At 38.0% G+C, this 14,411-nt stretch overlaps 1 protein-coding gene across 2 annotated transcripts in view; it reads right to left on the bottom strand.

Annotated features, from left to right (window-relative positions):
• NALCN (sodium leak channel, non-selective) overlaps positions 1–14,411 on the bottom strand; it is a 380,160-nt gene that overhangs the window by 237,536 nt on the left and 128,213 nt on the right. For both annotated transcript variants that reach the window (XM_045186646.3, XM_024578981.3), the window contains exons 8-10: positions 13,971–14,113; positions 13,741–13,845; positions 5,756–5,842 (exon numbers count right to left, since the gene is read on the bottom strand). In XM_045186646.3, the coding sequence (XP_045042581.1) occupies positions 5,756–5,842; positions 13,741–13,845; positions 13,971–14,113 (335 nt within the window). The remainder of the gene's footprint in view (positions 1–5,755; positions 5,843–13,740; positions 13,846–13,970; positions 14,114–14,411) is intronic.

The raw sequence follows: 14,411 nt of genomic DNA, 5'->3' as shown, positions 1-14,411 counted from the left end.
TTCCTGAAATTCCTGGAGGTCTATTTCCTTTGCCAGATGAGGGAAGTTCTCCTTCATTATGTTTTCAAATAAGTTTTCCATTTTTTGTTCTTCCTCTTCTCCTTCTGGCACCCCTACAATTCGGATGTTGGAACATTTCAAGATGTCCTGGAGGTTCCTAAGCCTCTCCTCATTTTTCCGAGTTCTTGTTGCTTCATTCTTTTCTGGTTGGATGTTTCTTTCTTCCTTCTGGTCCACACCATTGATTTGAGTCCCAGTTTCCTTCCCACCACTATTGGTTCCCTGTACATTTTCCTTTGTTTCTCTTAGCATTGGCTTCATTTTTTCATCTGGTTTTTGAACAAATTCAACCAATTCTGTGAGCGTCTTGATAACCAGTGTTTTGAACTGTGCATGCAATAGGTTGGCTATCTCTTCCTCACTTAGTTGTATTTTTTCTGGAGCTTTGAAGTGTTCTGTCATGTGGGCCATTTTTTTTTTTTTTTTGTCTTGGAGAGTCTGTTACTTAAAGGGGTGGAGCCTTAGGTGTTTCCCAGGGGCAGGGTGATGCTGGTCACTGCGCTGTGATGCTGTACGTGGGGGAGGGGCCGAGAGGGAGCAATGGCGCCCGCTCCCCTCTCCACCCGACCTCAGTCTTTCACTCTGCTACCCACAATCAAACTGGGCCCCTCTGGTGCTGGTTCCCGAGTGGGTGGGCTTGTGCACACCCTAGGCCCCTGTGGGTCTCTCCAACGACCTCTCCTGTGAGGCTGGGAGTCTCTCCTGCTGCTGCCCCAACCCCCACGGGCATTTTCAATCAGAGGTTTGAGGCTTTATTTCCCCATGCTGGAGCCCTGGGTTGCACGGTCTGCTCTGCTCTCCGCCGTTTGTCTGGTTTATCTGTGTGCGAATGTGGGGCCGCCGGGTGCTACCCGCCGCTCTGCCTGCCCCGCTCAGTCTGAGTTTGACCCTCTCAGTTTATCTGCGTGAATGTGGGGCCACAGGGTCTGCCAGTGGTCAGACTGCCTGCCCCGTTCATCCCACACTCTGCCAGTTTCGATCCCGCCAGGGCCACGGAGTCCTCTCCGCCAGGGCTGCCTGTCTCCGCCCCTCCTACCGGTCTGGATGAATGTTTATTTTTTATTTCCTTGGTGTCGGACTTCCTTGCTGTTGGATTTTCTGTAAGTTCTGGTTGTGCGAGGAGGCGCAGTGTGTCTACTTACGCCGCCATCTTGGTTCTCAGTCTGTACGTTTTCAATTACTCATTCTCCATCTCCTTCTGGCATCCCTACGATTCAGATGTTGGAATGCCTAAAGTTGTCTCAGAAGTTCCTAAGTCTTTCCTCATTTTTTTGAATTCTTCTTGCTTCATTCTGTTCCAGTCGAATGTTTATTTTTTCCTTCTACTCCAAATCGTTGATTTGAGTCCCAGTTTTCTTCCCTTCACTGTTGGTTCCCTGTATATTTTGCTTTATTTCACTTTGTATAGCCTTCATTTCTTCCCTTATTTTGTGGCCATACTCAATCATTTCTGTGAGCATGCTGATTACCAGTGTTTTGAACTCTGCATCAGATAGATTGGCTATCTCTTCAAAGCTTAGATAATTTCCTGGAGTTTTGATCCGTTCTTTCATTTGGGCCATATTTCTTTGTCTCAGTGCACCTGTTATATTGTAAGGGATGGAGCCTTAGGTATTCACCAGGGTGGGCAACCCACTTCGCTGCGTTGTGGCTCTGTATGTGGGGGTGTGGTCAGAGAGGGAACAGTGCCGCTTGCTTGGCTCTCACCCCACTTTTAAGAGAGTGGCAGCTTCTCCTGCTGCCACAACCCCCACAGGTTTTTACAGCCAGATGTTCTGAGGCTTCATTTTGCCAACACTCAAACACTGGGTTACATGTCTTTCTCACTACCCAGTTGTTCCTCCTGGTTCATCCACACATGAGTGTGGGACCACCAGGTCTGCCAGCCACTGCCTTGCTGTTCATCCTTTCCTTGCTGACTGCCCATCTCTGCCCCTCCTACCAGTCCGGATGAATGTTTCTTCTTTGACTCCTTGGTTGTCAGACAAACTTACCATTCCATTTTCTGGCAGTTATAGTTGTTGTTTTTGTTTGTTTTTAAATTGGTTGTTTCCTACTTTTGGTCTTATGAGGAGACAAAGCATATCCACCTACATCTCCATTTTGGCTGGCACTCCTAAATTCCACTTTTTTGAAGATAGGAATTGGTTTCATTCTTTTCAACCATGTTATATATTCAACTGACCAAGACTATATTTGCAAACATAGACTTATTTTATTTTCCATCCTGAAGAAAACGAAAAGAATTATAAAAGTGGTGAGACATAAGAGAAGTCACAGTTATGTCCTGTGATGCCTTTGCCTCCATGCTTTGGAGGAGACATTCTGGCAAAAGTATCCAACTTTTTGTTTATCCAAAGCCATATAACCTTTGAGAAATACTTTGTACAAAGACTCCCAATGTACTGCTCATTTTAGATTTAGAAAATATACTTTTATCGAACTAGTGTTATTACCATACTCTACTTGATTCCTAGTTTCTAGAGATAAGACCACAAGGACAAATAGAGCTGCTTCTAAGTGAGCGGTCAAGTGAGTCCTTTTACAAGTAAGAGGCTTCTGAGTCATTATTTCACTTGACTGTTCTCTCATTTAACAAATATCAGTTGAGCATCTTCCATGTGACATGTATAGTGCTGTCAGTGACCATGACTGTTTTGACTGTTATGTTCCCTAATGTCATGGAGGTACCTCTGATTGGAGAAACAAATAACAAATTATACCATTTTGATTTATTTTATTAAACTTAAACAGACAAAAATTATATTATGAAAACATTTAACCAAGTTATCTGATCTAATCTTTGAGTATGATGTTTGAGATGAATTTGAAAGAATGAATTGGAGAGAAGAGTGTTCTAGGAAGAGAAACCACTGTGAAAATGACAGTGCCTCTTGGAGGTGGAATTGCTGTTTCATAAGAGATATAATGTGTAATTTAAGACTAAAGGTTCTTGGAAGGACAAGCTCTTAACATTAACATCTAGGTTACCTCTGGAAGAGTAATGAGGAAGGATAAGTTGGAAGGAATGAAAACAAACACTTTTTATTTTATTTCTACAGTTTAACCTGTTATAAGAAAACATATGAATATTTTGCTCACTTTTTTTTAAAAAGGTGATTATATGGTACTGTTTGTACTTGAGGGTAAGAATCATTATAATCCTAGACAATAATTGGATGATTCAAATAAAATTTTCCTGTTACCTAGTATTAGATGTCATTAATCATTAGTAAAAGCCAGCAAGTATTTTGTTACTATTTTATTTTAAATATTTTTTTCTTTACTTAATTATTTCTTTCTTTCTCTTTTAATTAAGTAATGATTTATTACTTTTTTCACTCACTTATGGAAATGTACTCTGTGCCCACAGCCTGTGACTATTACAAATATGTGATCTCTTGGCCATCCCACTTCGCATCTGTACTTTTAAAAATTGGATCCTCCTGAAAAGCATGACTTAGGACCAAATGTGAAACTGAACTGAATGGAACTTCCTTCATACTGAATTGTCTGACTTGCTTCTCCCCTCATTTCAGACCACATGCACCATCATTCATAAAACTATCAAGCATGCTTCCATATTCACAACACATGTCTAACATACAGGTCTCTTGGATGCTCCATTTATATACTTTTAGCCTAATATCAACCTACCTCTCCAACCTTTATTTTCCTATAACCTTCTTAGTGTTGTCCTCTCCACTACACTTTCTTTGCCTTTTACCTCTTGCATTTCAAATCTTTGACATGAGGAGGCTAACTTGTTTCCTAATTCCAGATTGCAACCAGGAGGCATCTATTAACAAGTATTTAATAGATTTTAAAGCAATGTATTCAAGGTTCAGTAAAACTCTGATTTGGTACTCAGCAGGCCTGAGGCCTGATATTTATTTCTATTATAAACTTGTTTCCTTGGCATATTTTTTCAGCTGGGAATAGCATGGGACTAGGAACCAGAGGATCCAGGTACAAGTACTGGCCTCTGCATTTGGTTGAGCTAGAATTATAACTTCCTGAGGAGACTCACCCAGGTCTTCTGGGTTTCCACTTCCTCATCTGTAAAGTCAGGTAGAGCATGCCAATCTTTCTACCTCACCCATAGGTATGAATCTCATCCTTAGGCACTCCCACCTCCTTCTCTTGATCTCAGTTTAAATACCTTCTCTGACCTCTTAGACAAGGAGAGCAGACTCCAAAATGTATATTACCACAGCATCTTGCATTACCTCTTTAAAATCCCATTATTCTTGTAACTGCTAGTTCAGTGCTTCTTTTTCTCCTTCCACCATGAAGTTCCTTGTAAGCTCCTTAGGATAGAGGCTGCACTTACCTTCTTCAGCACAATCTTAATGTCAATAAACATCACTTGATGGATTACTGAATAACAATGTAAAAATGTTTTTTAAGAAAGATACTACCGTCACAACTACAATTGTTGTTATTGTTATTACTATTAGTAGAATTGTAGCAGTAGAGGTAGTTGTAGTTGAATTATTAGTAGATTGTCACCCTAAAATATACAATAAAAAGAGAGACACAAAGTAACATTAACCGTTATCAATATTCATTGAGAACTCTTCCTGTTTTTCCCCTCTATCCATTTAATGGTTAAAAACAAAATATATATGTGACTAAGTGGCCATATAACTATAGCCTACAGTAATGATTCAGAATATAGTATTTTGCTGCTTAGGTACCAATCCTTGAAACATACATATCTGCACCTGGAGAAATATCTAAAAAAAAGAAGGTATGTTCTCATTCTAAAGCAGATGAAAAGCGCTTCCCCAAATTATGGGGAGTGATACGAAGAACTATACAGAGCAGCCCTTGTGAGAACAGGATTTGTAACTAAAAACAAAAGGGAGTGAAGAAAGTAAAATTCTCCAGGAAGAAGAGTCAGTTTTCTGTTCCTATGATGGAGCTGCTTGATTTTTCACCCTTAGAGAGAAGGTTAATGGAAGTAGTGAAATGCTATGGGGTGGTAGGAGTGCCACTCTTGGGAATGTGACATGGTTTTCAATAAGAGTTACTGATATTTGAGGACAGAAAAGGGAAACAAAGCAAGAGAAGATGCCAGTGTGGTTGACCAAACAAAACAAGGAGTTTATTGGGCTTTGTGAGGGGCTCAGGGCAGGTGTTAAGTCTAGAAAGTCCATAGGCCAGAGAACTGATGACCCGTCTGATCACTTCCCAGGACTCTGGGAGCCCACATGCAAGCTCCTCACATTGTGTTTGCTGCTACTGCACTTTGGCTTGGAAACACCTTTATTAAATTAAGTTACTCAGAGAGCTTGCAGATACAAAACAACACATCGCCTATTAAATATATTCCTTCCTAGGTACTCAGTGAAGTATCAATTATGTGAATTGTGATTGTGACTGCTTGCCCCACATAACCCAGGCATTCATAGAATATATTATCAGATTTAATATGACAATAACAATGTTCATTGATTCAAAACTTCTGGTGTGCCATTACCTGTGTGCATTTATGCAACAGCTACCAAATCCCTACTGTGGATCTAAAAAATGGTAGGTCCTGGGAAAACAAGATGGAGTAAAACATTGTGCCTAACTAAAGGACCACAAATATAGGGAGATCTGGACTTAGAGAACTGTGGATTTTCTTGTATAAAAAAAAGTCAAAGGCCTTCGCTTAGTGGGTTTTAAAAATGGCATTGTCCTGTACCTGGAGGCAAGCTGGGGCACGTCCCTGGGGCTTGTTGACATCCACAGCTACCAGTTGCCATCCTCCAGCAGGGTCTTCATGAAACATCTTCAAGACAGAGAGGGAGATGAGTCAGAGACACTTCATAAGGAACATTAAATACTGAACTTTGTCTCCAGCTTTTTATGTTATCAACGATTTGTTTTCTTATGGATTTATACATACATATTTAAATTTTATTATATTTTATTGATTATGCTATTACAGTCATCCCACTTTTTTCTCCCTTTTATTCCCCTCTGCCATGTACCCCTCCTCCCACCATCATTCCCCCACCTTAGTTCATGTCCATGGGTCATACGTGTAAATTTTTTGGCTTCTCCATTTCCCATACTATTCTTAACCTCCCCCTGTCTATTCTGTACCTATCATTTATGTCTCTTATTCCCTGTTCCTTTTCATCCATTCATCCCACTCCCTCTCCCCACTGACAACCCTCCATGTGATCTCTACTTCTGTGTAGCTGTTCCTGTTCTGTTTGTTTGCTTTGTTTTAGTTTTTGTTTTTAGGTTCAGTTGTTAATAGTTGTGAGTTTGTCATCATTTTACTGTTCATAGTTTTGATCTTCTTTTTCTTAGATAAGTCCCTTTAACATTTCATATAATAAGGGCTTGGTGATGATGAACTCCTTTAACATTACCTTATCTGGGAAGCACTTTATCTGCCCTCCCATTCTAAATGATAGCTTTGCTGGATAGAGAAATCTTGGATGTAGGTCTTTGCCTTTCATGACTTTGAATGTCCCTTCTTGCCTGCAAGGTTTCTTTTGAGAAATCAGCTGATAGTATTATGGGAACTCCTTTGTAGGTAACTGTCTCCTTTCCTCTTGCTGCTTTTAAGATTCTCTCTTTATCTTTAATCTTGGGTGATGTAATTATGAGGTGCCTTGGTGTGTGCTTCCTTGGGTCTAACTTCTTTGGGACTCTCTGAGCTTCCTGGACTTCCTGGAAGTCTATTTCCTTTGCCAGATTAGGGAAGTTCTCCTTCATTATGTCTTCAAATAAATTTTCAATTTCTTGCTCTTCCTCTTCTCCTTCTGGCACCCATATGATTCTGATGTTGGAACTTTTAAAGTTGTCCTGGAGGTTCCTCAGCCTCTCCTCATTTTTTTTGAATTCTTGTTTCTTTATTCTGTTCTGGTTGAATGTTTGTTTCTTCCTTCTGCTCCAAATCATTGACTTCAGTCCTGCTTTCCTTCCCTTCACTCTTGGTTCCCTGTACATTTTCCTTTATTTCACTTTTCTTAGCCTTCACTTTTTCCTCTATTTTGCAACCATACACAACCACTTCTGTGAGAATCCTGATTACCAGTGTTTTGAATTCTGCACCTGATAGGTTGGCTATCTCTTCATCACTTAGTTGTATTTTTTAGGGTGCTTTGATCTGTTTTCCTTTGGGCCATATTTCTTTGTCTTGGCACACCTGTTACATAGTAAGGAGCAAAGCCTTACGTATTCTTCAGGGAAGAGCAACCCACATCAATGCATTGTGGTGCTGTGTGTGTGCGAGGGGTCCAAGAGGGAACACTGCAGCTCACTCCCTCGTCTCTCCACCAGCTGTCAGTCACTTCCTCTGCTACTCATAAGCAAATTGGGCCTTTCCAGTGCTGATTCCTGGGTGGGTGGTTTTGTGTATGTTCTAACCCTGTGGGTCTCTCCAACAAACTCCCCTGTGAGGCTGGGAGTTTCTCCTACCACCTCAACCCCCATAGGATTTTTCAGTCAGAGGTTTTGAGGCTTTATTTTTCCGCACTGGAACCCAGAGTTGTGTGATCTCTCTCATTCTCCTGTTGTTCCTCCCATTCTATCAGCATGCAAATGTGGGACCACCCAGTCTGCCAACCACTGCCTCGCCTGTCAGTTCTCCAGCCGCTGCCTTGCTGTGAATCCTCTCCACCCCAGCTGCCCATCTCTGCCCCTCCTACTGGTCTGAATGAATGTTTCTTGTTTAATTCCTTGGTTGTCAGATTTCCATACAGTTTGATTTTCTGGCAATTCTGGTTATTTTTTGTTTTTAAGTTTGTTGTTGTCCTTCTTTTGGTTGTGCAAGGAGGCAAAGTGTATCTACCTATGCTGCCATCTTGGATGGAAGTCCCTGGATTTATATTTAAAACATGTCATTTCAATTAAGTTCATTTTAACACTGAAAACCTAAACAAATTATAGTAACTAGAATAATGGTAATACCTTGCATATATTGAACACTTACTTTGTATCAGGTCCTTTCTGCCTTACATATCCATATTTTGCATGTAATGCCCAAATGTTCTTCTCAAGACTTTAAAGTAGGCATTTTATCCCCATTGGATTTATTATTACATATTAGATATGGAGAAAATGAAAATTAGAATTTCAAAGCATTGTGTCTAATATTCACTTTTACTAGAAATGTTGAATTTTTATCTTTACTTAGTGCACATTTCTAACTGAGCCAATAGGGAAATAATCTCAGGATAAATAATATAAGAATTGTACATGTGGCACAGGGATAGAAGCTGGTGTTATTTTAATGACAGGAGACTGATGTGTGAAGAGACTTAATAGATTTTGTGAAATTATTTTAACTAGGCCAAATCAATCTACTGAGAAGAAATTTTATGTATATGTTAATAAAGGGAAGAGGTAGTTTCTTTTGCCTTAAATACATAAGTGATAAAATTCAGGATAGGACACTACATACAGTTCAGGATACTAAAATCTTACATCCATTGAATTGACTATTCAGTTTTTTGGATGCCTAGATTATTATCCTACTGCATATTTTACTATCTTAAAAATTAGTCATCTGTCAATATTATACATGACTGGAAGATATTTCCCACTAATATATTTTATTTCCAATTCCTTAGTTGTATGTGTGTGTGAGTGTGCATGCGCATTGAGGTAATAGTAGGATAATGTGAAATTAAGGACTTTTATTTTTAAGAAAAGATACTACAAGAACTCACTGTTTTCTTCCTCCTGAAGCTTCTGTTTCATATACACAACTAAACATCTTCACTCTACTTATGTCCTCATGTTAGTCTGCCTCTGAGTTCCAAAGGGGAATTGATGGAAATATAAGATGATACAAAGATTCTATTACTTAAGATTTATAATCATAATTTCAAACTCCTCATAGGAAGGGTAGTGGATCATATGCAGAAAGAAACCTTGCCCTCTATTAAATAAGTGAGGGGGGTTAGAGACAGCACCAAAATTCATATACCATATATGTATTTTTAAAATGTCAAAATGGACGTGCATATTTACACAAAGATTCTTTGATCAAAGATTCCAGTTATGGATTGTCTTTCACAGGTGTCCATTTATAAGATTCTAATTCCCTTTAGAATGAATTTTTAAAGGTACTTTTAGTGGTAGAATCAAGCACATCTCTCATGAATAGGCTCATTCTGAGTGTACATACATTGGTTGAAATGCAAACCTGCTAAAGTACCTTTTAAAGTTCCTGTCAAAATTCCAGGAGCATCCTTTTAAGGAGAAAAAGACAAAAGATGAAAGAAAGGGACCAAAGCAGTCCTGTCAGTCACTGGCTAACACGCCTCTGTACAGGAGGGCATCCTATGGTGTCTTGTCATGTCACAAAGGATCCCTGGGGCATATATTTGCTTTGATCAGTACCAGACCAATTTTCTCTATTAAATTATTTTTTTCCAGTATACCAAAATCAAATGAATCTAGTTAATTTTTGTAAAAGTTTTCTCTCAGGGTCACTTCTTTGTATGAAATAAAGTGAAGGAAATGCAAAGACATTCCATTTCTCTTGAGTCCCCTGAATTATGAAACAACATTTAGCTTAGTTAATGTGACAGTACCTCTGTGACATGGATGATGGGATAGCTGAAGCCAGGACTCCTTAAGGACTCAAGTCTTTAGGGGCATGGGGCAGAGGCAGGGGGTTCCAGTTGCCCTTCCATATTGCTTTTCATTGTCTTCCAAAGTAAGAAAATTTTTACAGGACCATTAGGCCACACACATGCACATACAAAAAGGACTAAATCTTTTCCTTTTTTACATTACATACTGACCTATGAGTTGTGAGCAGAATTTTTTTCTATTTTTTCCTTCCTGATTTTTGGAATATGAATGTGAGGGTTAGAACTATAATAGCAAACTTAGTCCAAGAGGCAACTTTGGGAATGGAGACCATGCGATTGGAGCAAAAAGTGCAAGGAGTCAGGACTGGTGGCAACACAGACCACCACACCAACTCCAAATTACCTCCTCCAATGTTATGTGAGAGGGAAGGGAACTCTATTTAATATGAGACACTTACTTGGGGCTTTCTGTCCCTTGTAGCTCATACATACACAAACTCACACACACCCACACATGCACATGCACATACACATTAATGCAGAGAAAAATTGAAATTTATTTTGAAATTTTTATTATGTTTGGATTCTTTCAAAATCAATTGATTTTTAAAAATAGGTAATAGTCATTATTATACAAAATAATGATATTGGACACTTGATTTCATTATTAAATGATATTTTCAATGACTCAGCCTCACAAAATTTAATTCTCACATATGGCTTCCTGTGATGAGTGTATTATTCCATTCCTATGTTTGTTTGTTTTTAAATTAGAGGAGCTCACCATTGTGCTGTTCTAGAATAGTCTTTCATAGAAACTGCTCTCATTACATTGGTCTCTCACTTATTATAATGATGTATATTCATGTGGAAAGCAACAGTCTTGGGATACAGTAAACACATTTTTACTAAGGTATTGTCTCTGAGCATCATTTTGTACATAGCCTTTTTTGGAGAGTAAATGCTTTCTGTTTTTGATCACACGTCTTTTCATTTATGCATTTCTGCTTTAACCCAGCATTGCATATTCATACAAAAGTTGTTTAGGTATTGTAGGTATTCATAGTCCAAGAATTTTCATGGAACTACAAAGGAAGAAATACCTATGTTTTTTTTTTTTAATCTTACATCAACTCTATCCTTAGCAGTCTTCTATCTAGATTAGGGAATATTAATTCTCAAAACATGATCAAGCAAGAGCGTGGAATCAGAGATAATGAAAGACCCCAAATTATTACTGTCTTTAGACAATCAGAATATTTATTTACCAATCCTATAACATGACCCTATTGGACCATGATTCACACATAAAAGTTAGGTATTTATTGGTTGTTAGAGCAATCAATACCTTGTGTCTCTTATCACTATACATAAAAAGTAGCCTTGTGTGGCCTTAAAGCTTAGCAGTTCTTTTCATTCTACTCCAAGCAAAGTAATATAAGCTCATCTGTACCATGAATTGGTCTCAATCAGAAGACCATATGACTACAGCAGCAAATATCTGAGAAATGATAGTAAAGGTCTGGAGTAGAGAGATACTATGTCCATAATAATTTCTACTTGCACATCTGCACATCCCTGCATCCAGTTTTGGGGAAACACCCTTTAGAAATAGTAGCATGGGTAGTTCTGTTGTTGAGTGATAGAACAAGCCATATATCATGGCTGTATGAATCTCCTGCACTTTCACCCAACATCCAGCTGAACACATAGCAACAGTGATCCCTGTCTAATAATTATGCAGGTATGAAAGTCACTATCCCAATCAGAGTTTAGGCAAACTAATCAACCTTAAAATTTCCACATCATTTTCCTTTTGTTTCCCTGTTACTTTTTATTATGGCCTCCACAAGACCTCTGGCATTATTTTTTCTGTAATTTGTTTCTACGCCATGACTCAGAGGCAAGTTGCTTCTTTCTACTTTAAAAAACAAAACAAAACAGTTCTTGTCACAGGTTTGTTTTTGCCTCAGAATAGTGCATATCAGAATCAATTCCTATTGAACTGCCTAAGATGTTGGAAAGCCCTTTCCTTATCCTGTCAATATGTTTAATTTTCTTTCTACCCACACAAGCCCCCTGGAAAATCCATAGATTTAGATATCATGGGTCCAATCAAGGACAAAACACTTTTAGCCCTTCTCTGAGGATAACGTACATAGAAGAACAGAAAATGTTCCACGTACTAGAGAAAGGTGAGAACTGACTTCATTTCTGAACAGCTTTGTGCTTTACAATACAACAACAATTTTGTTTTATTTCCTTGAAGTCTATCTATTTTATTAGAATTAGAAAACTGATTTAGTGTTTTAAACCATTGAACAAGGGTTTCTTGTGAACAGAGTATTGTCAGGTTTTACAAATGTAAGAGAATCATGGCAAATGATGTCTCTCCCTTACACACACACACACACACACATACACAGAATCTGGGCCACTTGCTGAGTGGCTGAGGGGGCTGGGCAGGGCCAGGACCTGTTTCCAGGCAGCCTAAAAGGTGTTTTACCAAGAGCTGCTCCAGGAGTTTTCAGGAGCTTAGTAACTGAGTTCTCAGCCACAGCATTTTTCTTAGTGAAGGTTTTTCACAATTCCCTGAATACCTGGACACATTACCGCTGAATTACCAACTTACTCCTCCAGATTATGTACAATATTGCATCAAAACTACCTTGTATAAATCTGCTACTTTCACATTTCACTTTATATTATAATGGCTGACTGATTTTGTGACACTTCCATGTACTGCTTTTCCAGTTGTGGTTTTATAAGTAAGATTTACTTAATAAGTGTAATATGGTTTTAAAGACACTTTAGGTCATCTCTCAGGAAAACTGATATAAATTCTGTGTTGAGTTCGTAGTTCTATGATCAATTAAGTTCTCCCTATATATATAGACACAGCAGAAAATACACTTTGAGAGGTTGTCAACCTACTCAAAAGACATGTCAGAATGAACTTGTAACTTTATTATTGCTCATAGTACACTAAAGAGATGAGAAAAGAGACAGGAACTAGATGTGGTTGACTTTGAAAAATTTGCTACAGGCCATCTGTGAAATAATCTAGATAACATTTAAAAAATCTTTTATGAAAGTCTGAAGTTTTTGCCAAATTGAATAATGTTAATACTACCTAATTTATAATGAATTGGCTAGACAATGCAAACTTCCACAGAATCATAAAGATGCTGCATAAAGGATTTTCTAAATATTAGCATGTTTAACAGATTTATGCATATAATTATTACAAGTCTAATTTGAAGATTTTTAAAATAAAATTTATAGCTTGATCTTTCCCAAATATCTTTGTATCAGTAGACCTGCATAAGTATTTATAAACTTATAAAATAATAGTTACAAGGCATTGAAATTATTTCATTCTCAATTCATGAATTTTTATTTCTCTTTTATAAAGATTCATACTAGAAGATATATGAACCTGTTTTTTCTTTAAACAAAATAAAAACAAAACAAACACACAAAACAAAACAAAAATAAAAACAGTAATTGAATCTGAATTGCCCTCTTATGTGGTAACTGCTCTGTTACTTTAGTCAAATTCTAGGGAACTTCCAACTTCTTGGGAGCATAGGAGAACCCTTTTCAATATGTAGTGATTCTTCAAAAATCGCAGGCATGCATTTGGTGTTAAGTGGTTTTGTTTGTAATAATACTATATCTTGTTCATTCTGAATGAAATATATTTTCAATTCCAAACATTTTAATTCTATACATAAGTGCCATTGTGTTGGTTTTCAATTACATGCATAAATATTTCTAGAAATGGGAAAATTATACAGTTTCCAACTTTATCTGCAAGCCCTTTAAGAACTTGTGATAGCTGAATCAAATCAAAGTAAGTGTGGAGACAATACTAGTTCTGTACCGAACCCACTCATGGAACTCATAAAAATACAGATGCCCTTGCCCCAGTTATCCAGAAAGCTTGATTTGGTTCTTTGAGGTTTGGACCCTAGCATTTCTATTTTTCAATAACTCCCTCAATGAGTCAGATTGCATAAGGCCATTATAACAAGGTTCCCACAAGTTTCCACAAGTCCCACTGATGGTGAAGATGGAAACTGCCATGTCTGAGTGGGTGTAACACCATCTCCTGATACTGTACCTGGGTGGTGGCTGTTGAAGTAGTACTGCTTCTTGATCCCCACATTTGTTGAAACTGTACCCTGATTTCTGCAAATGTTTCAATGATGACAGCGATAAACACATTCTGAAAAAAATTACAAACAACATTTACTAAAGACTTGGAATGAGAGAAGGCAATCAAAGACAGACAAAAGATTTGCAGAAACTGTCAGAAAACACTGATTTTATTAGGAAAAATTTTTACAATACCTTAACAAGCCACGCAAGGAAGAATATGAGAGTGATGAAGTAGAAGTAGGAACGCCAGCGGGGAAAGCTGTCGATTGCTCTGTACATGAGGAAGACCCAGCCTTCCTGGGAAGCAGCCTCATAGACTGTGAAGATGCTTGTGCCTACCAAGAGAGAGAAGAGCAGACTGAATTATGGTAGACTTTTGATATCAAAAATCATCATTCAGAAAAACAATCAATATTAATCCTTGCTTGTTTCTCAATGCCAAAATCTCTTCTAAAAGGACTGAAATAATATGGAACATTTTATTGTTCTTATTCTTAGGATTTGAAATAGACACTCAAACCAAGTAATGTTGCAATGAAAAGGAATGTATACTGTGTAAGCTTTTGGGGGCTTAACACTTGCCATGTGCTGAAGAACACATGCTATAAGTTTAACTAAAATGAAATAAATCTG

This window comes from Desmodus rotundus, chromosome 13, assembly GCF_022682495.2.
Source record: "Desmodus rotundus isolate HL8 chromosome 13, HLdesRot8A.1, whole genome shotgun sequence".
Taxonomy (NCBI): domain Eukaryota; kingdom Metazoa; phylum Chordata; class Mammalia; order Chiroptera; family Phyllostomidae; genus Desmodus; species Desmodus rotundus.
Note: the sequence above shows the minus strand (reverse complement) of the source record. Positions and strands in the feature narration are given on the sequence as shown.